Below are 20,786 nucleotides of genomic sequence, written 5' to 3'. Positions count from 1 at the left end.
TGAAATAAAAAAATGAAGTAGTATTGCTTTCTCTGCTAACCCTGCTGTGACCAGTACTTTTTTTTAAAACCAAACTTCCTAGAAAATTCTCTCATGCTGTGGTTAATAACAATTATCGGTCATCAGTCCCTCGTGCTTTCCCTGAGCTTTGTCTCTGAGCTGTGGACAAGGGTGATGTGTTGTTCTCACCGCAGTTTTACTCCTAGTGGGCCTGCCAAATCTTGCGCTTTCTGCCGCTCCCTTACGTGCCTCCCAGGGTGAAGACTCCACTCTCCAGTATGGCTCAGCTGCGGGGAAGAACTGGAGCCCAGGTCCCTCAGCAGGAGCAGGGCTTTGGCAGTGCTGGTGGCCTGGCCTTAGGAGGACTGAGGTGATTAGAAAAGGGCATTCACCTGGGGAGTGAGGAGATGGACACGAGGGACAAAATATGAAGGTGCTGAAACTAATTTTAAAATAAAAATTAAGAAACCCACCTACCTTGATAAGTCTTGACCAAAAAATGAGGATTGTGAACATACCTAGTTCTTTTTGCCATGTGTGTTTAATTTGTCCGATGGTCTAGGGAGCAGGTCCAGTTGCCACGGTCACCACTGGGCTGTGGTTGTTCTGTCCTCAGTGAGGGACACTTGAAGGCATTTTAGCAGAGGATGAGGGGTAAGGTGGTTTGGACAGGGTCTAACAATTAAAATGCGTGGGGATGGGGGTGGGAAGCAGAACCTGCGGTCACTAGAGGCTCTGATTTAGAAAATGTAAGCAGATGCTCTTGTCCTCAGCGTCTCCCAGTTACACGCCCAGGCGGTCTCTCAGAGAATTATTTAATAGAATTACACACTTTGGGCTCAGATGCTTCCAACCACAAAAGTGGGAGCACATCCATGAGCACCAGTCTTCCCTCCATAGAATCAGTACACATCAGACTTTTTTCTTTGGCTCCCATCCTGTGGGTCCAATCAAGCCTGGGCGCATCTGACAGAATCCCGGGGCCGTTTGCCTCCTAGCCTCAGTGTCTCCCGTGTGGCTACAGCTTGAGTTCACTGGGCATCGGCTCCCCTCTCAGGCCAGCCAGCAAGTTGTTAGCTGCCAACAAGGACATGGTGTTTCGGGTTCTATGGGTGGCACTGCCAATGTGGGGCAGGATCACTGGAAAGGAGAGGAAGAAAGGGAAATGAGGAGGGTGATTCAGGAGCCTTAACTCGGGCCCTTTTTTCATGGCTAGGATGTGCCAATAAAAAGATTTGCCTTCCCTCCTCTCACTAAGCACTCTATTTCCCCAGGGCTACCGAAACCCAGATGCAAGGGTGACAAGAATTACGTATCCTGAACACAAGAATGTCAGGGCTAGAAGGAGTCTTGGAGCCTGTCTAGACGCAGCCCTTCAAATATCAGATGGTGAAACTAGGTGACGCCCTGGGCTTCTGATCTCCCGAAATAACTAGATGAAAGGCTGGACAGCACAGCTGCTTCTGGCCCCACTGCAGAACAAGTGAGGTCACTCGTCCCTAAAGCACACCTTTCAAAAGCAGTACCCAGGGCACCGAGCTAAAGGCCCAGGGCTTGGGGGGATGGGAGATTTCCCAGCTCCGGGCAACAGCCTGGCCATCACAGCCAGTGTTCCTCTCAGACGGGCACGGGGGCGGGGATGGTAGAGCTTCCAAGGGCTCCAATAATGGGAGCATTCACTGTGGGGAAGGCAGCTACGGCCTTTCTCTTTGGTTTTCCCTTCCAGAATGTAAGTAAAGGACAGGGACTGGCCCAGACAACCTGAGGCCCCTTCCACTCGGTTATATATTAGTCTGGAGGCAGAAACCACGTCAGCTAGCTGAACAGAGAGACCGTAATATAAAGAACTGTTAGCGGTAACTGAGGAGTCTAAAGAGGAATGCTAAGTAAGTGGTTCTCACAGTGCTCCCCGGCCAACGGGCAGCAGCAGCGTGGGAGACATTAGGAGCACATTCTCAGGCCTCATCCCTGAGGCAGAAGCATGGGGGGGCCCGGCACCGTGTGTTTGATCAGTCCCTCCAGGTGACCGATGAACAAAAAAGTTTGAGAACCACTGCACTAAGGTGTCACGGGATGAGATGCCAGACGCATCTACCTCCCTGGGGGCTAGGGGACAGGGAAAAGGGTATGACTTAAAACTTAGCCTGAGAAAGGGCGTTTAGAGCTGCGACTCCCACCTCTGGCGGCTGTGGCTTGTGTCTCTGGGGGCACGGTGCTTAACCCGAGTGTTGGGAGAACTGCAAGCCGGCTTCACAAGCCGTGGTGGGAAGGAACCAGGGCCGGGTGAAGTGTTGCTGGTAAAGCGCAGTTCTTACCGCAGTTTTTCAGGGTCAGGAGAGGGTGGTTTGTAGGCAGTGGTTCCGGGGTTGTCACATCCAGTCCAGCAGCTGCAATCTGACCACTGGCCAGGGCCTGGTACAGGTCGTCCTGGTCCACCACTTCTCCCCTGAGAATGACAGTGATGTGGGTGCCCCAAAGCTCCCTCTACCCAGGTCGCCTTTAGGGCAGAACCACCCAGAGAATGAATTTTCCCATCAACCTGGCACTTGGCACTAACTTTCAAAGCAGTAAGCCTTATAGTATACTTATTTATAGTTTGTACAGTAATACAGAGAACCCCAGCCTGCCACTTTCGAGCTGTGTGACCTTGGGCAAGTGTCTCAAATTCTCTGTGCCTCAGGGTCCTCCTCTGTATGATAGGGAGAATACTACCTAACTCCCAGGAGTGCTAGGAGGATCAAAGCTTACTTACACGCACCACTACATGAACGGGACCCAGAGCCTGCATGTGTGTTGGGATCCTGACCACCGGCTGACAAGCACTGCAGCAAGTGTCAGGCAGCTGCCCAACTGCAGGCAGAGACCTGAGGATACACCCAACTACATCCATCCAAGTGAGCAGACATCCTTCCCATCAATGAACCACTGGAGTAGAGATCTGGTTTGCTAAAGACTTCACATCGTGCACTCAACGGTACTCGTGCAGCAATAACCCAGTGCCCTGAAGTACTGGGTACATGACGGAAGCAACGACACTGTTGGCATCAGTGCGAGCCCTGTGTTCCTGCATGTTCACTCCACCCCAAAGGCACCCCCTTTGCAGCTAAACGTCAGTAACTACAGGCACCTCTGGGGTGGATGAGCCCTTGAAGTCCCCTCCCATTGCCCATCTTTGCCTCCAAATTGATTTAAGTGGGTTCAAAGGGCACTAGCTAAGAAGGGGTTGGAGTGGCAGAGAGGGAAGGTCTGCCCCCATAACATGTTCAGTGGCCTAAAGGCACCCTGGGGACATTCTGAGGACCCAAGACAACCTGGGTTTTGGGTCTGTCTGCCCAGGAGCATGAGGGTTCAAGCTGTCATTGACTCACACAGACAGACCCAGGCTCAGCACCATGAAGGTCGGCCTCCAAAGGGCTGGAAAGAACATTAAGGCCACCCCTTTGTGGTTAGAGGTACAGGGTTACCTGGTAACTTGCTGCCACGGTGCCTTCACTTCCTGAGCAAGGCCAAGGGTACTGCTGGGAACCAGACAGGCCAGGCCCTGCTCTGAGCACCTGGGACATGCTCTGGGGCCTTTACTGTATTTCTGAGTTGTCTGGTTGATTGGTTTATCAAGGGCAGTAAGCTCAGCCTGAGTCTCACTGACAGCCCATGGGGAAGAAAAACCTCAGGTCACAGCAACAGGGACAGCCCCTCTCTAGGCTTGCCTGGTGACCCAGGATACCTGCTGATGTTGACAAACACGGCCGTTTTCTTCATCTGCTGGAAGAAGTCCTTGTTGCAGAGCCCCCTGGTTGCAGGTGTTAAGGAGCAGGCCACGACGATGAAATCAGACTCAGCGGCCAGCTGCTGGGTGGACACTGGGGGAGGGCAGGGCTCCATCAGGTGCTGTGTCCCAGGTTAGAGACAGCAAGAGGGTGGGAACCTTGACCATTCCTCCCTCCGTCCATAATGGAAACTCCCAAGATGCTTCCTGAAGGTCTTGTCTCTACGTGGAGAACTCTAATAACCACACAAAGTCAACAGACACTCGTGGGATCCTGGTGTGTTACATCATTCAGCCAGCCCCCTGCTCTAAAGGTGGGGAACTGAGGCCAGACAGGGGCAGGAGCTTATTCAAGGTCACACAATGGGATCTGGACCACTCTGGCTTTCACCACCTTCAAGGCCCAATGTGCCAAGTGGGTGGAGTGGCTGAAATCCAGCCTGCCCCCGCCGCTCAACACGCTGTGCGCCTGCCAGGGAGCTGGATCCACCCGGACACAAGGCTGGCGGGTAAGCGCTCACCAGTTTATTAAGAAAACTGCGTGCAAGTTCCCAGCAATTCCTTATATGTGTCACCATCCCTGCTGCTCTGTTTGTACATGGACAATGGTGATAAAAGACCCTGCAAGACAGGAGACTTGGAGTCCCTCTGGCATTTGAGGGTACTCACTGTGTGGCCTGGGTGAGGCCCTTTGCTCCCTGAATGGGCCTCTGCGTGCAGGGGCAGGGAGGTCAGACAACACCTAAGGCACACCACAGACACCACGGAGCTCCTGCAGCCTGCCCCAAAGTGCTGCCGTTACAGCAAACACGGAGAACCATCCAGCCGAGCACAGGTGGGGTTCCTGTGGAAATCGAGGTTTTACTTACCAAACTCTGCCTGGAGTTCCTCTGCTTCCTGAGGCCTGGGCTGGCGCCCTGTGTAAAGCAATCTCTGGACACCAAATGGTTTCAGACACCGAGCAATGGCCTGGCCTGGAGGCAAGGAGTCAGAGTCAGCGCTTGTTCCCAGTCCCTCAGAGGGCAGGGCAGCGCCCAGCAGCTCCAGAGAGCGGGAGCCCCTGGGGGAAGGGTGGGGGTGGGGAGGCCCTTCCCAACATTAACCACTCCTGCCACACTGTACCCAGCCCCCTGCCAGCCCACACTGCCCTCAGGGGTCCGTGTGATAGTCCTTCAGGGATCTGAAGGCAGCACCACAGCTCCTGTGTGGCTGTGACTGACGTACCGTCCTCACACGGTGCTGGCCATCTTGAGGGCCATCTACTAGCCTTCCCTGAGCACTGGATCTGGCAGCCCAGCAGAGGTCTGAGCACACGGTCCCCTTCCTCCTTCTGGACCCTCTGCTTCTGGTGGTGCACCAACAGACCCCACCCGACTTTCTGGTGGCGCTGCCCAACTGCCGACTCACCCCGACCCTGACCCTTTGCACACACACTGCCGGGACGGGCTTGGGCAGCTGGATTTTCAGACGCAGAGCACGTCCCAAAGCTGCTGGCTTCTTCCAAGCAGCCCTCTAGTGTGGGAGGCAGGGCTGCTAGCTGGCCGGACAATTTATGCACCCCTCCCGTCCTCACCCTCACCTCTGCACCAGGCAGGGTGCCAGAGAGCCACCGGCCTATGGCAGGCTTCTCCAGCGCTGGGGGCCGCTGGAAGAAAAGTAGCTCTGCCCCGCCTCAGAATCACAGGTAAGCTCTGTCCGCTGGACCCTCTGGTTCCTGAATTAAGGCTTTAGGAGTCAGATGCCTTCCAGAACCCAGGCCTGGGGCAGCGTGGGCTCTCCCACAGTAAACCCCTCCTAAAAGTCCCGACCCTGCAGCCATCATCGCTTTCATCTGTCCTGTATGCAGCTATAGTCATAAAGAACCCTGGCTCTGGGCTTCCCTGGTGGCGCAGTGGTTGAGAGTCCGCCTGCCGATGCAGGGGACACGGGTTCGTGCAGCAGTGTCCAAAAAAAAAAAAAAAAAAAAAAAAAAAAAGAACCCTGGCTCTTACAACTTGCTTCTATCATCTGATGAGTTCTTAAGGAACTCCTTATTTTATTTTTTGGCCTGTGTTTTACAATGCTGTGTCTTCTCGCTAGAGGTATCCCTACTGCACCCAGGTACGGTGACTCTTTCCAAAGAAGGATTGTCAGCATCTGGACACGGGTGCCAGAGACTCAAACCAAGACGTGAGAGCCAGGGTGCCAATCTGGGTAGATGGGAGCCTCACCTATGCGCCCCAGCCCAATGATGCCAACGGTGCTCTGTGTGAGGCCGTAGCCACACATCCACAGGGGCTTCCACGAGGTCCAGCCGCCGCTGCAGGGAGAGAGAGGGACGGGTTAGAGGCTCTGGTCTCAGGCAAAGATGAGGGCCGCTGCGCAGACCCCGTGGTGCAAGGGACAGGCCCAGCCCTCCAGTCAAGGATTGAGAGGAGCATGCGTTACCCCTACAGCCACTGGGTGTTGCCGATAAGCAGCGTGACTGACTCTTCCTTTAAAGCCACTGGGGACACAGAGTCCGGAGGCTGGAAGGGGCCTTACAGGTTCTCCCCCCATTTTGCAGACGGGAAAACTGAGACAAGAAAGGGCAATCTATGTGAGGTCACACAGCCAGGGAAGAGCAGCAGGATGTAGGATTCCCAAAGCAGTATTCTTGGCACTCCAGGGAAGCCACAGGCCCACCCCTTTGCCTTGGGTGGACAGGGGAACAGAGCCTGTCTTCAGTCACCTCCAATGAAGGGACCAACCCCCTCGACAGAAGGGTGAGAGTGTCTAGTCAGCCCCATGCAGCCTCTGTCCCTGCCACATCCCCACCTCAAATCCCCTCTCCCAGTACACATTCTCTGAGAGCCTGCATCTGCACGCCTCCTGGCCTTTGCTCGAGCCAGTCCCCGCACCTGGAGTACGTTTCCCAACTCTGGATGTACAGACCCACATCTCTGATCTGAAACCCTCAGGCCAGAATTTTTAAATTTTCAGATTTTAGGAAGGTGTTAAGGTACATATGCTATATTCTACATAACACCCTCAACAGCATCTGGGGTAGCACCCGTATCAAGCTGCTGGGTGGACAAGTATCAAGCACATTGGTGTATCTGCAGCGAAATGAAACAACCTTCAGTTTCCAGAGACTTTTGGATTCCCACATGATGGTGCACAGGGCCCTCTAAGGGCTCAGGAGGACGCCCACCGGCTACCACTTCCACGCAGCCTTCCCTGATCCACGCTCCTCCCCCACAATTTCCCTTCACACCCTGTTTATTTCAGCTCTGCTGTGCATTGCAGTATTGTGCCTGAGTCTGTCCCCCCTCATTAGTTGGGGCACAGCCGGGGACAGGATCACCTCTGGTCCAGGGTGACACCGGGTGCTCAAGTACCAGCTGCTGAGCAGAGTCGACTTCCCTGCCAAGTGTTCACTCACTTCTTCACCTCCTCGATGGCCTCAGGCAACCGGCGACAGGTGGTGAGCAGCAGGGAGACGGCGAGTTCGGCCGTGGCATCTGTCAGGACATCTGGGGTGTAGCCCACACGGATCCCACTACGAATCAAAGATTTGGTGGTAACACTGGCCTCAAGCACCTTCACCAATTTCTACTGCTGGGACATTGCCGTGATACAGCTTTGTTCACTCTTTGCGCTGCCTGTCAGGAAGCTCAGAGCTGTAAGTGAGCACTCAGGAATGGCCAGCCCTCATTCCCATCTTGATTATCTCCCATTTTGAGAAGGATATAAGATGGAAGATTGGGGTCCAAAGTCTGGAGCCAGTAACTACTTAACTTTTCTGAACTTCCTCATCTAAAGAGGGAAATAATAATACTTGCCTTTTCTACTTGAAGGGGTTGTTGTGGGGGTCAAAAAAAAGAATGAATGTGAAAGGGTGTCACCTGGATACTGTTACCCACTGCTTCTGACTGCTCGGCCTTACCTTAACTGATGTGTGCACACATGAGCAGATTTTATTATCAGCTACCTTACATTTTCACTGAATGGTCAAAGAATATGAAGAAAAAAATACTCAGCTCCTCTTTTTCCCTCTCTGGTAGTCACCCCTCACTCCAGGCCCTGCTTCCAGAGCCCAAGCTGCATTTACCGCTTCTTGATTTCATCCAAAGCCAAGTGGTCGACACCCACGGACATTGTGCTGATGACTTTGAGATTGGCTCCTGTTGGGCAGAAAAAGCATTGTTTGTATCTTTCCTCAGGGGATTCAAGGCCCTCCTACATACTATAGACAGGTCCAGAAAAGGCAGGGCCCTGCTCAAGGTCATAAAGCAAGGCTGAGCAGAGCTGGACGAGGGCCTGGGGCCCTGGCTCTCCTCCACACCATGGTCTTTGCCCTCCTAAGGCCTCCCTCTGGGGACTCACCACCAGGAGAGAGGGGCAAAGTGTGTGCCATTTGGAACTGCACACAACTGCTCCCTCTGGCCCAGGTCTGTAGTGAATGCCCTCAGAGCTCAGAGAGGTCACTGAAGACCCGCTCGGGAACCAGCAGCAGCAGGCTGATACGTCCACCAGGGCCAAGACACTCTTGGGACCCTCCCCGGGCCTGCCCAGTGCACACACCTGCGGCGTCCAGGAGCTTCTTGTCTATGCGGTCAGAGAGGAGGCAGAGCAGGCCATGGGCCCCGGCCACGCCCCGTTCCAGGTCCTTGCTGGGGATGGGCTCATCGGAATCCCACTGCTCCACCTCACAGCTGAAGGCAAAGGAAAGACCGCTCAGAAGTGCGGGAGCCCCGCAGGTGTCCCCGGGCCCCCAAAGCCCCTCCAGCCCCCTGCAGACCCCTCTCAGAGTGGGAAACATTGTCTTCTGCTTGCTCTGGCCTCAAGCTGCCTGGGGCTGGCTGAGGCGAGTCAAGGTCAGGCGTGGGTGGCCTCAGAACTGTCCTGAGGGTGAAGGGCTGTCACAGACCACAGCTCTCTGACAAGGACCGAAAGGGGCCTAAAGTGAAAGGAGAAAGTCACGGGGACGGCTCTCAGCTCAACACAAGGAAGCGCTTTCTTACCCCTACAGGAGGCCGCACAGGTAGTGAGCTCCCGGGCCTGGGCTGCCTATTGTTGGGAAGGCCAGTGGGGGGAAATCAGATGGGGCTTGATTTCCCTGTCCAGTTGCACATCCTCTCCTATGAGTCCATGAAATGAAAAACTCTTGTTCTTGACTTTGTACTTGGACAAGATCAAAGCAGTTCAACATGGAGGAGTTTCAGGGGGCACTTCCATGGTGGCCGGTGGGCACGGGGCATGTTTCCCCGTGGTGCTGCCCAACCTCCCAGCCCTTGACATTTAATTCTGTGCAGCCAACACGTACGGAGCATCTACATGCGCAAGACACAGAGCTGCTGGCACTTCCCAGAATTCCCCGCTTCAGCACCTCCACGCCTAAGCCCCAGGCACAGGCTTCCTTTCACCCTCCTTTGATGGTGGCACAGCGCTATAGCAGTGTGAGCTGCCGCCATTAGTGCCCTTGTTGTTTTTGCCCTCCCCTCTTCCCCCCTCAATGCTTGGTACATGGCAAGTCCTCAGCAAAGGTTTCATTGCATTGAATGAAATGAACAAATCTCTTTCCCCTTGCACTGGTCTCTGAGGCTGGGTTCCACCTTCTCCCTGCCTGATATGGGCAGTGCAAACCTGCATAATGCAGGGCTCAGACTGCAGCTGACAGAGCAAAGTTCACATCCCAGCTGTGCCACACACAGTCATTGGGGAAGGTACTTAACCTGACCCAGTTTTCTCTGTAAAGTGGGAATTACTGTACCGACTTCACAGTACTGAAGGATTAAGAGTTTACGTATATGAAGCACCTGGCAAAGCTGACCTGCAGGGTTCAATTTAAGAAATGCTACCAGAGGCCCCCTGCCAACTGTCCAAAGGGACCAGGTAATCCAGTGACTGCTAAGGTCCCTGACCTGGCCAAGTGACCACAGAGGGTAAAAGATTAACAGCCTGTCCCTTGAGTCATGGGCTGTCTTCCCTCTCCCCAGGGCCATGGCTGGGGAGGGCTCCAGCCGTTTCCCCCACCCACACTGCAAGGGCCAGGGGAGCTGCGGGTCCCAGCATCACTGTAACGGGCCTGGAGAAAGCTGGGCCCCAGAGAACTTTCTCTAAGCTTCCCCAAACTCCAAGACAGTCCTGGCCAGGCACAGGTTGGAAAGTTCGGCCAAGGCCCAAGCGCAGGATCCCGGATTTGACGCCACGGACCGAGCCGTCCGCCCCACCAAAAATAACTAACTGGGCCTCGGGAGGCCTACCCCGACCCGCCCGGAGACGCTGAGTCAGCCAGCGTACTGGGTGCCCGAGGTCCCGGTGCGGCGCCTGGGGCTCTGCAGCCCCTTCCCGCGACGCCACCCGCAGAACTCGCGCCCGGAGGGCGGGGACTCGGCGCGCGGAGCGCTGCAGGGGCGCGGGGCTCTTACTCTGCGGCCCGGGCGAGCGCGGCGCTGCCCTCGGGGGGGATCCTGCGCGTCACAAACACCTTCATAAGTCGCACAGGCCTCATTCACCTTCCAGCCGCCGGATACTGAGCCGGACCCCGCGGGCGGAAGCAGTCTGGGAAGGGGGCGGGTCCTCGGGAGGGCCGGGCCCGGAGCAGGAGGGGCGGGGGCAGAGTGGGGGCGTGTGGGGTTCCAGCTGTGCAGTGAGCTAGTGGCACTGACGGTGTGTCTGTGTGGGGGTAACTGGGGCTCCGCGTGTACGCCTTGTACGTGTGTGTGTGTGTGTGTGTGTGTGTGTGTGTGTGTGTGAGAGAGAGATCAAGCCTTAATGAAACAGACTGGTTCTGGGGCTGGTGCCAGGCTCGTATCCTTGGCCTGCTACCTCTGAGTACCCACTGCCCCAGAGCATCAGGACCGGCAGGCGTGACTTGGGGGTTGCGTTGGGTAAAAGGGCATCCAGGAGAGAGTCCTGTGTGAATGTGTGTGGATGCCTGTAAAGGTGCCTACTGTGGGGCCCCAGCTGTGCAGTGAGCTAGTGGCACTGACGGTGTGTCTGTGTGGGGGTAACTGGGGCTCCGCGTGTACGCCTTGTATGTGTGTGTGTGTGTGTGTGTGTGTGTGTGTGTGTGTGTGAGAGAGAGATCAAGCCTTAATGAAACAGACTGGTTCTGGGGCTGGTGCCAGGCTCGTATCCTTGGCCTGCTACCTCTGAGTACCCACTGCCCCAGAGCATCAGGACCGGCAGGCGTGACTTGGGGGTTGCGTTGGGTAAAAGGGCATCCAGGAGAGAGTCCTGTGTGAATGTGTGTGGATGCCTGTAAAGGTGCCTACTGTGCTGGGGGAGGGGGCTGCAGTCAAGGACCATCCCCATTCCCAGGGCCTGAGTGCATTGACCATCTTCTCTAGGTCTGTCTCTTCATGGTCACACTGTTCCAGGCAGGGGTCTTTGGTCACACAGACTGAGCTCTGAGCCTGGCCTATTGTGCATACAGAGGAGCCTGGATGAGGGCGGTCTGAATCCCAGAATGACCTCTTTAATACTTGGTGCAGTTCCCCATAGGAAGCCCACAGTTGTGAGAGGGAGTTTGATTGGTTGTGGGCCACCCAGTTTGCTGAACACTTGCTGACCGGCTGGAGGCAGGTCATGCATAGGGCCAGGGCCAAGATGCTAGAGACATGTGGGGTCATGGGGTCATGGTCAGAGCCCGGGTTTGCAGTCAGGTGGACTGGGTCTGAATCCCAGCTCTGCCACTTAACAAGCTGTGTGATCTTGGTCGGTTCACATCCTCTTCCTAAGCCTCAGTTTCTTCAGCTACAGGATGGGGTTATTAGAACTTACCTTTAAGGGTTGTTGTGATTATTAAGCAAGCAACATTTGCATGGGCCCTGGGCCATGTTAGGTATTTACCAAGCACCAAGGCCATGAAGGAAAGAGTTGAGGAGTTCAGGCTCAGGAGCCAGACTGCCTGGGTTTAAATCACAGCTCTGCCACCCACTAAGGACAAGTTGTTAAACTTCTGCATGCCTCAGTTTCCTCATCTGTAAAATGGGGACAATAGTGATACCTCCCTCACAGCTTGTTGAGAGGATGACTATATATAGTACTTACAACAGCAGGTATGTTGGGCTGCACCCTGCAGGCCTGCAAGCCTTGTAGTTGTCCAGCCTCGAGACCCAAGAAAGAGCCTGGAGACAGTGACGAAGACATCAGTGGCTTATTGGACAGGGATCGTACACAAAGGGTCCTGGAGCAACACCCCACCGTGCAGATGGCGGGCAGGATATGGCAGCAGTCTTTACTGCCCGAGGGAGAGGGAGGCTACCATTTATAGGGGGAATTGATGTCAGGTGGGCTCATCAGTTACCAGGGACTAGTTAAGCCCTGTAATTAAGAGGATTGGATAGTCATGTGAGTGAAGCAGGGACTAGTAGAGCAGGGGATATACAGAGAGCAACAGAACAGCCATCTTGAATGGACTAACCATACAAGGTAACACACATCGTAGGTGCTTGATAAATAGTAACACATCCAAGGAAACACATACCCCAGGGATAGCAGCTGGTCAGAGACGCAGATGCTGAAGCAAGACTCAGTACAAGTGGGAGGGGCCCAGACCTGTCCCTGAGCTCTGCCGGCTTCATCTCTGCCAGAGCCTGTTCAGGTACTTGCTCCCAGGCTTGGGAGGACCTAGAAGGCAAAAGCCCTACCTGGTGGTCTCTTCTCTGAGGATTTTATCTGAATCCATTCTGCCCCATCAAGGCCCAGCTAGGAAAGAGAGACAGGCACAGAGACGTGACATCTCCAGCCTGGGGTCACACAGCAAGTCGCTGGAGGGGCCAGAGCTGGCTCTTTGGGCCACCTGGGTCCCTGGCCAGTGCTCTGTCCTGCCATCTCTCCCTGTAAGTAACACATTAATAAATGTCTTACCCACAGACCGCTATCTGCACTGCTAGGACACCTTGGGGACGATTTCTGAAATACCTCAACTATTGACACAACAAGGTGTTTTTCTGTCCCCAGGCCAGGGCTTCTGGGGACAGCACAGCCCAGTGGCTCCATCCTGTTAATCAGTGGTGACACCTGGGCCCAGCTCCTCCCCCACACAAGGACAGGCAAGGACACTGGGCAAGTCTGTCCACCAGGGGCAGGAGGGGGTGTGACACATCAATGGGCCCCCTCCCCCAAGGCAAAGCACCCAGATGGTGCTCAATAGTGCTACTAGATGGTGGCCATGGAGCCAGAGGATGGAGCCAGCTGAGAGCCCTTGAGGAGGATCAGGTGAAGTGGTTGGGAGAGGAAGGATCCAAACTGGAGAGGGATCAGAGGCCTGACCTGGGCTTCACTGGTAAAACAAATCAATAAGCAGCTGAGATTTATGGAGCTCTTAGTAAGTTCCAGGCAATGGCAGCCTGGGAGACCCCTGGGTGACTGACTGAGGGTCAGGGCCACAGCTCCAGCAGGGGGATGGAAATTTGGAACATGCAAAAATTCAAAATGACAGTAAGAAAGGAAGTTTCTGTAGGACTGTTATAAATTCTCTTTTGCATTTAAATCTTGAATCTATTTGGAACATTTTGTATATACAGTTTGAGGTGGGGGGTTCTCCTTAATGTTTTTCCAAATGGTTAACCAGTTATTCAAGTACTATTTTTAAATAAGTATTTTTTTTAGTTTTGGAATAGATAATAAATGTACAAGATACAAATTCCCAAAGGTACACAAGGGTATAAGGTGAAAATCACCACTCCTACCCTGCCCCCCACCACTCAGATCCTCTCCGCAGAAGCAGTCACATCTTTCCAGAGATGTTTAATATATATAATAATATGCATATAGTTTTCACATAAATGGTAGCATATACACTCTGCATCACCCCATTTTTTTTCACTCAACAGTGTATCCTGGAGATCACTGCACATCCTTACACACAGAGGTGCCTCTTTCTTTTTATGGATGCAGAGTATTTCACTGTAGGAGTGAACCACAAATGATGAACAGTCCCCTACTAATGGACATTTAGGATGTTTCCCATCTTTATTATTACAATGCCACAACAAAGAGCCTTTCACAAATGTCATTTTGTGCGTGGGTAAATACATCTGTAAGATAAATTCCTAGAAGCAGAATTGTTGGGTCAAAAAATATGTGCAGGGCTTCCCTGGTGGCGCGGTGGTTGGGAGTCCGCCTGCCGATGCAGGGGACGGGGGTTCGTGCCCCGGTCTGGGAGGATCCCGCATGCCGCGGAGCGGCTGGGCCTGTGAGCCATGGCCGCTGGGCCTGCGCGTCCGGACCCTGTGCTCTGCAATGGGAGAGGCCGCAGCGGTGGGGGGCCCGCGTACCGCAAAAAAAAAAAAAAAAAAAAAATATGTGCACTGTAAAAGTTTGATAGATGCTGATAAAACGCTTTTCAGAGAAGTTGTTCAATTTACACTCCTATCAGTAATGTATGAAAGCGTCTATTTCTCCTGTGTATTTTTGTTTTTAATGATATCTTATTGTAATTTTAATTTACAGTTCTCTTTTGAGCCAAGTTGAGCACTTTTCATACGTTTCAGAACCATTTCCTTCTATAACCTATGGATATCCTTTGCCTATTCAGATGAGCTGGGCATCTTTGTCTTAATGATTTGTAGGTACTATTCATACAATAAGGAAATTAGCCCTTTGTAATATGAGTCGCAAATATGGTCTTTCTCTGAGTTTGCTGTCATATGGTTTTTTTTTAAATAAATTTATTTAGGCTGCGTTGGGTCTTCGTTGCTGCACGCGGGCTTTCTCTAGTTGCGGCAAGCGGGGGCTCCTCTTCATTGCGGTGTGTGGGCTTCTCACTGCGGTGGCTTCTCTTGTTGCGGAGCATGGGCTCTGGCACACGGGCTGCAGTCGTTGTGGCTCGCGGGCTCCAGAGCGCAGGCTCAGTAGTTGTGGCGCATGGGCTTAGTTGCTCTGTGGCATGTGGGATCTTCCCGGACCAGGGATCGAACCCGTGTCCCCTGCATTGGCAGGCGGATTCTTAACCACTGCGCCACCAGGGAAGCCCTTGTCTTGTGGTTTTGTTAATTATTTTTAATGCAGACATTTTTTATTCTTATGGCTTCTAGGTTTTGTCATACAGAGTGTATCATAGTGCATCTACTGCTGCATAATAAATTATCCCAAAACGTAGTGGCTTAAAGCAATAGCAATCCTTCCACTATTCTCTCTGATGGTTCTGGAAGTTGGCTGGGCTCGGCAAGAGGGTCTCATTCAGGCTCCTTCATGCCGTGTAGTCGGATGGTGGTTGGGTTCCAGGCAGCTGAAGGCTTCCTCACTCAAGTGTCTGGTTGTCAAGGCTGGCCGTCAGCTGGGCCCTCTGCTGGGCTGCTGGCCTGGACACCTACACAGGCCCCCTGCCTGTGGCCTGGACTGCCTCACAGCCTGGAGCCTGGGCCATTCCAAGAGACAGAACGGGAAGCTCTCAGGCTCTTAAGGCCTCAGCCTGGAAATGGTGTGCATCACTTCTGCCATATTCTATTGGTTCCACAGTCACTAAGCCCAGATTCCAGGAGAGGACAGAGACCCCACCTCTTGATGGAAAGAGTATGGAAGAGTTCGGGGGGAGGGAGAATGTTTTAACATCACTTTTTCATGTAAAAAGCCTTTCTCGCATTGGGTTTCATTTTTAAAATATCATTCTTTCTAGGCCTGGTACCTTTATGGTTTAATTTTTTACTGAAATTTTGATCCATATATTTTTAAAGATAGCAAGTTGTTCAACACCTTTTATGAAACAATCCACCTTTTTCTCACTGTCGTATACTAAATGTGGGTCTTTTAGGGTCTATTTCTAAACCTGATCTCCTGTTCTGTCAAGTCACATATGACTGGTCATCTGTGAGATAGTAAAGGGGTGCTGTTGGAAGCCGCTAGGTTCGTGGTCATTTGTTATGTGGCCTCGTACAAGAGGGTAGGTGAGGACACACCTGAGGGCCTCTTTAGAAGCATAAAGTTAGGTACTTGTGGCTTATGTCATTTCCAAGGCTCTGTGAGAACAAGGCTGGCTCAGAAGATCTGCCTTGGCCACAAACTGGTGGCATCAGGCAAAGCACTTCTGTTTGATCCTTGGTTTCCAAACCATAGAATGGGGACAATTATTCCCTGTCATGGTGGTTGGTATGCGCTGAGCCCAGGGCCGGGGCCTTGGGGGTGCTCAGGAAATGTGGACAGAATGGTATTGACTTGCACCCTCACTCTTTGGGGGAGAAAATGGCCCAGCCATGTCCATGCTGGGCACTGCCTGTCTCCCTGTCCCCTCTGGCTTCGCTCCCCACAGCGTGGCACTTGCCCCTGCAGCCCCTGCCCTGCTCCAGGCCCTGGACCCCTCCCGTCCTTGATCAGGGGGTTCAGAGAGCTCAGGGATCTTGGATTAGGCCTGCTTGGCCCTTGGGCCTCTGTTCTGGTCATCTGGCTTCTGCCCGATCTCTGAGACTTCTGGAGTCTGGAACCTTAAGGGTTGGGCCAACCCCACAGTCTTCCTGAGCCCTGACCAGCTGACCTGGGGGCCTGCCGCCCTCTCTTCTCCACTGTTCCCCTCAGCCCTGGTTAAAGACCAGCCTTGCTCCTCTGGGCTGGGGTCCCACCGTAGCACCCCGGGGCTGACCTTGTAACCTAGCCCTCCCCACAGCCACTCAGGCATAGAGTGACTCAGCTCGGCATGCATCCCAGAGACACCCGAAGATCAAACAGCCTGGGGACAGCTGCAGGCTGGGAGGCAGGGAGAGTATGGCTGCCTCGTGGGCCGTAGTGAGGGGCTGCAAGAGGCAGCATATAGAAGAGTGCCCACCCGTACTGGGCACTGTGCAGTGTCCACAAATGCTGGTCAGTCTCTCAGAATTATGTGCCACCCGGCTGTTCATTCAACAGATGATTAGTAATAACATTATTCCAACATGCTATGAGAGCTAACATTTACTGAGCGCCAGCTGTGCGTCCGTGGCTACCCTTTACATGTATTGTCTCATTTAATTTTCACAGCAACCCTCTCTGGTGGGTGCCGTCATTATTCCCATTTTGCAGATGAGGAAACAGGCTCAGAATTGTTAAGAAACTTGCCCAAGTTCTCACAGCTAATAAGTGGCTGAGCTGATATTTAAATCTAAGTATGAAGGACTGTGGGTTGTGCTCTTATCTCCTCTGTTCCCCATTCAGCAGGTGAGAAAAGATAGAGAAATGGAGTTCCTGATCTTGAGAAAAGTTCAAGTTTCAAGGTGCTGCAAGGAGGCAGAGTAACTAACTTTGCAGAAGCCAAAGAAAGCTTCTCTTAGGAGCAGACTTTGCACTGGGCCCTGAATCGTGGGGAGGATGTGGGGAGGCAGTCGGGAGACAAAGGGAGGGCACCACAGTCACTGGCTGGCTATAGCAGGAGCAAAGGTCCTGAGGTGGGAAGCATGGGCCCAAAAGGGGAGCTGCAAGCTGTTCTGGGCAGCTGGCGCATGCAGGAAGGGGCTGGGGCAGGCTAAGCTTGGCCCTCAAGCATGAGGACGGTGGGAATTGTGGATGGGGCTGAGCAGGGGAGAGCTGCTCTGAGCTGCATCCCCAGCCAGAGTCCAGGCCTTGACCACTGTCTTCTCTGCTGCCCCCTATTGGTACCCACACCCCCACCAGCACCAAGCCCCCTAAACTCCTACTGGAGACACAGCAGGGAAGTATTGATACTTGGTGACTTGAGATTGGTCTCAACTGCCGGCCTGGCCCAAAGCCTCAGAGCACCCGACAGGTCAGGACCCCTCACTCTGCAGGTGGGTTAGGAGCAGGAAAGACTCCTTCCCGCTCCCTACACTGACCCCTCTGAAGCCCTCTCCTTTCTTCAGGAGCCTAGGGTCCCCTCCCTTCTCAGGAAAAGGCTAATATCAGTCATGCACGCTCTAGTAAAAGGAACCCAGTTTCTGTGGGTACCCACATCTCATTCTGGGCTCCAAACTAGCTTCATCTGAAATGGAAATTTCATTGCAATGTCTTGATTACATCATAAATCAGTTACAAACCTTTTCCAATGAGGCTATCACTCCAAACCCAGAAAAGGCAAAGGCGATTCAACTGCCCAAACCAGAGGCTGTGCAAACAGGACCTTGAGTGGGACATGGAAATAAAAGCTGGGCTCCTAAAAAAAAAAAAAAAAAAAAAAAAAAAGCAGGGCTCCTATGAGCCTTGACAAGATACTGCCCCTCTCTGGGCCCTGATTCCTCATTCAATGAGGTTGAACTAGGGCAGGGATCAGCAAACTTTTTCTGCAAAGGGCCCGACAGTAAATATTTTAGTCTTCATGGGCCATATAGTCGCTGTTGCACTACTCAGCTCTGCCATTATAGCCCGAAAGCAGCCACAGACAATACATAAGTGAACGGGCATGTCTGTTTCGGTACAACTTTATGTATGGACATTGAAATTTGAAGAACATGTAATTTTCATGTGTCATAAAATTCCTAGATTTCTTTTTTTGAGCAAGAGCCAGTCTTGCATGGGCATCACGCAAAAAAATAGGTGGTCAGATTGGGCCAACGGCTATGGGTCACCCCCAGGCACCTGGCTGGAGCAGAGCTTCTCACTTTAACGTGCCCACCCGTACTGGGCACTGTGCCCAGTGGGGATCTTGTTAAAATGCAGATTCTGATTCAGTAGACTTGGGGCAGACCTGAGAATCTGCATTTCCTGTAAGCTCCCAAGTGATGCTGATGCTGTTTGTCCACAGAGCGCACTGTGAACAAGGGGCCAGCGAATGTTCCAGCTCAGCCACTCTGAGATCCTAAGTGATGCTTTGATTACAGATCCTGCTGTTCACTGACGAAATGCTAACTCAGAGGTCTGGACACAAGCAGGCCCCGGTGTTTTCTGTACAGCCTTCACCTCTGTCCTGGTTTTTCTTGTTTTATTTCCTTATTTTTTGTGTTTCTTCTCTCTCACCTTCTGCCACTAGAACATAAGCTTCTTGAGAGCAGGGACTTTGTTGCTTTGTTTGCCACTGTCGTCCTACATCTTGCACATGGCAGGTGTTCAGAAAATATTTGTTGAAGAAATGAATGAATGACGCAGGCGGTGCCTGGTTGGCCCCTCTTATTGCTCATCCCCGCTGGGACTTTGTCGTTCTATCACCACCTAGTGGGCACTTTTGTGTACTGCAGGGCGGGGGAGAAAAATGCTCTACATGTATGACTGACCCAGGCAGGAGGTAGAGGAGGCCGCTGTGGGCAGAGAACTGCCCCTTCGGATGCCCCTGTTATCTGTGTTCTTGTCTGCTGGCACAGAGCTCCTTGGAGGAGGGTCTTCCTGGAGGAGGTGGCATTTGAGCTGAACAATGAAAGCAATAAGATTGGGAATGGTGGGAATGAGACGGAGGAATGGCATTCCTGGTAGGAGCAGCATGAGCAGAGACCTGGGTGCTGGAAAGCGTGGGCGTGTGCCAAAGGGAAGAGAAGTACAAGCAGCTGAGATGGGCAGTGGAAGGTGAGGCCAGATAATGACGTAGGAGGAGGGGAAGAGGCCCCAAGGAAAAGGAACTTCCACTTAGTGTTTGATCGGTGCCAGGCACTTCACATGCACCAGGTCATTTAACCCCTGCAAAGGCCAGTGAGGCAGATTTTAGGACCCCCATTTTACATATAAGGAAACTGAGGCACAGATTGGTGAAGTGACTTGTCCAAGGTCACACAGCTGACAAAGGGCAAAACTGGATTTGAATTGAGCTCATCTGATTCTCTCCTCCCTGATGGGAGTACTTGCCCCTGGTTTGTGCTTGAAGGGGGTGCATGTTGGTGGGGCATATGCAGGAAACTAGGAGCTGGGGTCCAAGACACCCAGAGGCCTGAGTGTCTTCCTCCACACTGTCTCAGGGCCTGACAGCTTCGTGACCTGGGAGCCTCCCTCTGCTCACCGTCATGGTCCTAGAGCCCTGGCCTGAGGGGCAGGATGGCTGGGTTCTAGTCTGGGCTCCCTTCACCTCTCTGAGCCACAGAGTACAATGGCTATAATGATTTGTAAAGGGACCTCAGAGATCTCTTACTTGCCCTTTATATAGATATGGAAACTGAGGTCCAGAGAGGGAAAAGAACACCCTTGATGATGCACAACAAGCTAGGCTTAGTGCGGCCTTCATCTTGGCCTATGCCTGGGTTTGCATCTGATGGCTGGAAGCTGATGCTGCCATACAGAGGGACGCAGAGGCTAGCAGAGGGCCCAGTTGGGCCCCCTTGGACAGCCCAGGCCCTTGGATAATGTGTTCAAGTTTCAGTTCCCAGTGAGGTGTGTCCCAGGGATGGGGTGAGTGTGTGGAACTGCAGGCTGGGGGGAAGGGAGGGACGCTTAGCAGGACCTGCCCCACAGGCTTTCTGGAGGCTGGACTCACCAGAGCAGAGGGGTCTGCAGGCTCCAAGCAGAGCAGTGACCTGTCCAAGCCTCTTGCTAGACTGTCTAGACTCAGGTTCCCCCCATGGGCCAATTTGGCCTCGAAGCTCCCCCAGCAGCTGTGGAAAGTCCTACGCGTGGATCCGAAAGCAGGCACCATTGCCCAGATGCTGCGACCCCACTGACATGCAAACACCTGAATGTGCTTGGGCAGAGACGAGCAGAAGGTTACCACAGTCCAATCTGCAGGGCTCCCTGCGGCAGGAGCGTGCTATTTCCGCTGGGGATTTTTACCAGAACCCTTTCTGTAATCCTCAGGCCGTGGCTGGGGTTTAGTAATGAACTGTAACAGTCGGAGAACTTGGTTCTGTGAGCTGAGAACAGCTGCTCATTCTCAAAAGAGTCCTCTTTTCCTGATGACTGAGTTCAGCTGTAGCAAAGGGGTCGGGGTAGGGAGCAGGGATCCAGGACAAGAACAGCAGCAGTGCTCACACAGGGCCAGAGCCCAGCACCGCCTTTATATAGATGGAGCCTCGGAGGCCCAGGGCGGCTGTGAGGTTGGGGGCAGCACAATGCCATATGCAGACTGGACTGTGGGTATGGCAGAGCTGAACAAGGGGTTCCCCAGAAGCAGGCTCTTACCTGAGGATTCATGTACAAGTGATTTATCCAGGAAGTGCTCCCAGAATGAGCCTGAAAAGGAGTGGGGCACAGGAGGGATGGGGGTGGGGAGGGG

General features: G+C 53.2%; 1 protein-coding gene across 1 annotated transcript; it reads right to left on the bottom strand.

The window, feature by feature from the left end:
• Nucleotides 1–522: 522 nt before the first annotated feature.
• On the bottom strand, nucleotides 523–10,286 carry GRHPR (glyoxylate and hydroxypyruvate reductase). The gene is made up of 9 exons (XM_024763028.1): nucleotides 10,159–10,286; nucleotides 8,312–8,442; nucleotides 7,839–7,911; nucleotides 7,170–7,286; nucleotides 5,977–6,065; nucleotides 4,636–4,740; nucleotides 3,725–3,860; nucleotides 2,316–2,446; nucleotides 523–1,140 (listed from the first exon to the last, which is right to left on the bottom strand). Exons 1-9 carry the CDS (start codon nucleotides 10,239–10,241, stop codon nucleotides 1,019–1,021), a joined length of 987 nt encoding a protein of 328 aa, XP_024618796.1. The 5' UTR covers nucleotides 10,242–10,286; the 3' UTR covers nucleotides 523–1,018.
• Nucleotides 10,287–20,786: the final 10,500 nt, after the last annotated feature.

The sequence above is a fragment of the Neophocaena asiaeorientalis genome, unplaced genomic scaffold, assembly GCF_003031525.2.
Source record: "Neophocaena asiaeorientalis asiaeorientalis breed wild unplaced genomic scaffold, Neophocaena_asiaeorientalis_V1.1 scaffold449, whole genome shotgun sequence".
In the NCBI taxonomy this organism is placed as follows: domain Eukaryota; kingdom Metazoa; phylum Chordata; class Mammalia; order Artiodactyla; family Phocoenidae; genus Neophocaena; species Neophocaena asiaeorientalis.
This window is presented reverse-complemented; position numbering and strand designations above follow the sequence as displayed.

Coding starts and splice junctions, on each gene's coding strand:
- GRHPR (XM_024763028.1), bottom strand. CDS start 10,241: ATGAGGCCTGTGCGACTTATGAAGGTGTTTGTGACGCGCAGGATCCCC. Junction 8,443..10,158: donor GCGCTCGCCCGGGCCGCAGA/GTAAGAGCCCCG, acceptor CTTTGCCTTCAG/CTGTGAGGTGGAGCAGTGGG. Junction 6,066..7,169: donor GCCATCGAGGAGGTGAAGAA/GTGAGTGAACAC, acceptor CTCTCCCTGCAG/CGGCGGCTGGACCTCGTGGA.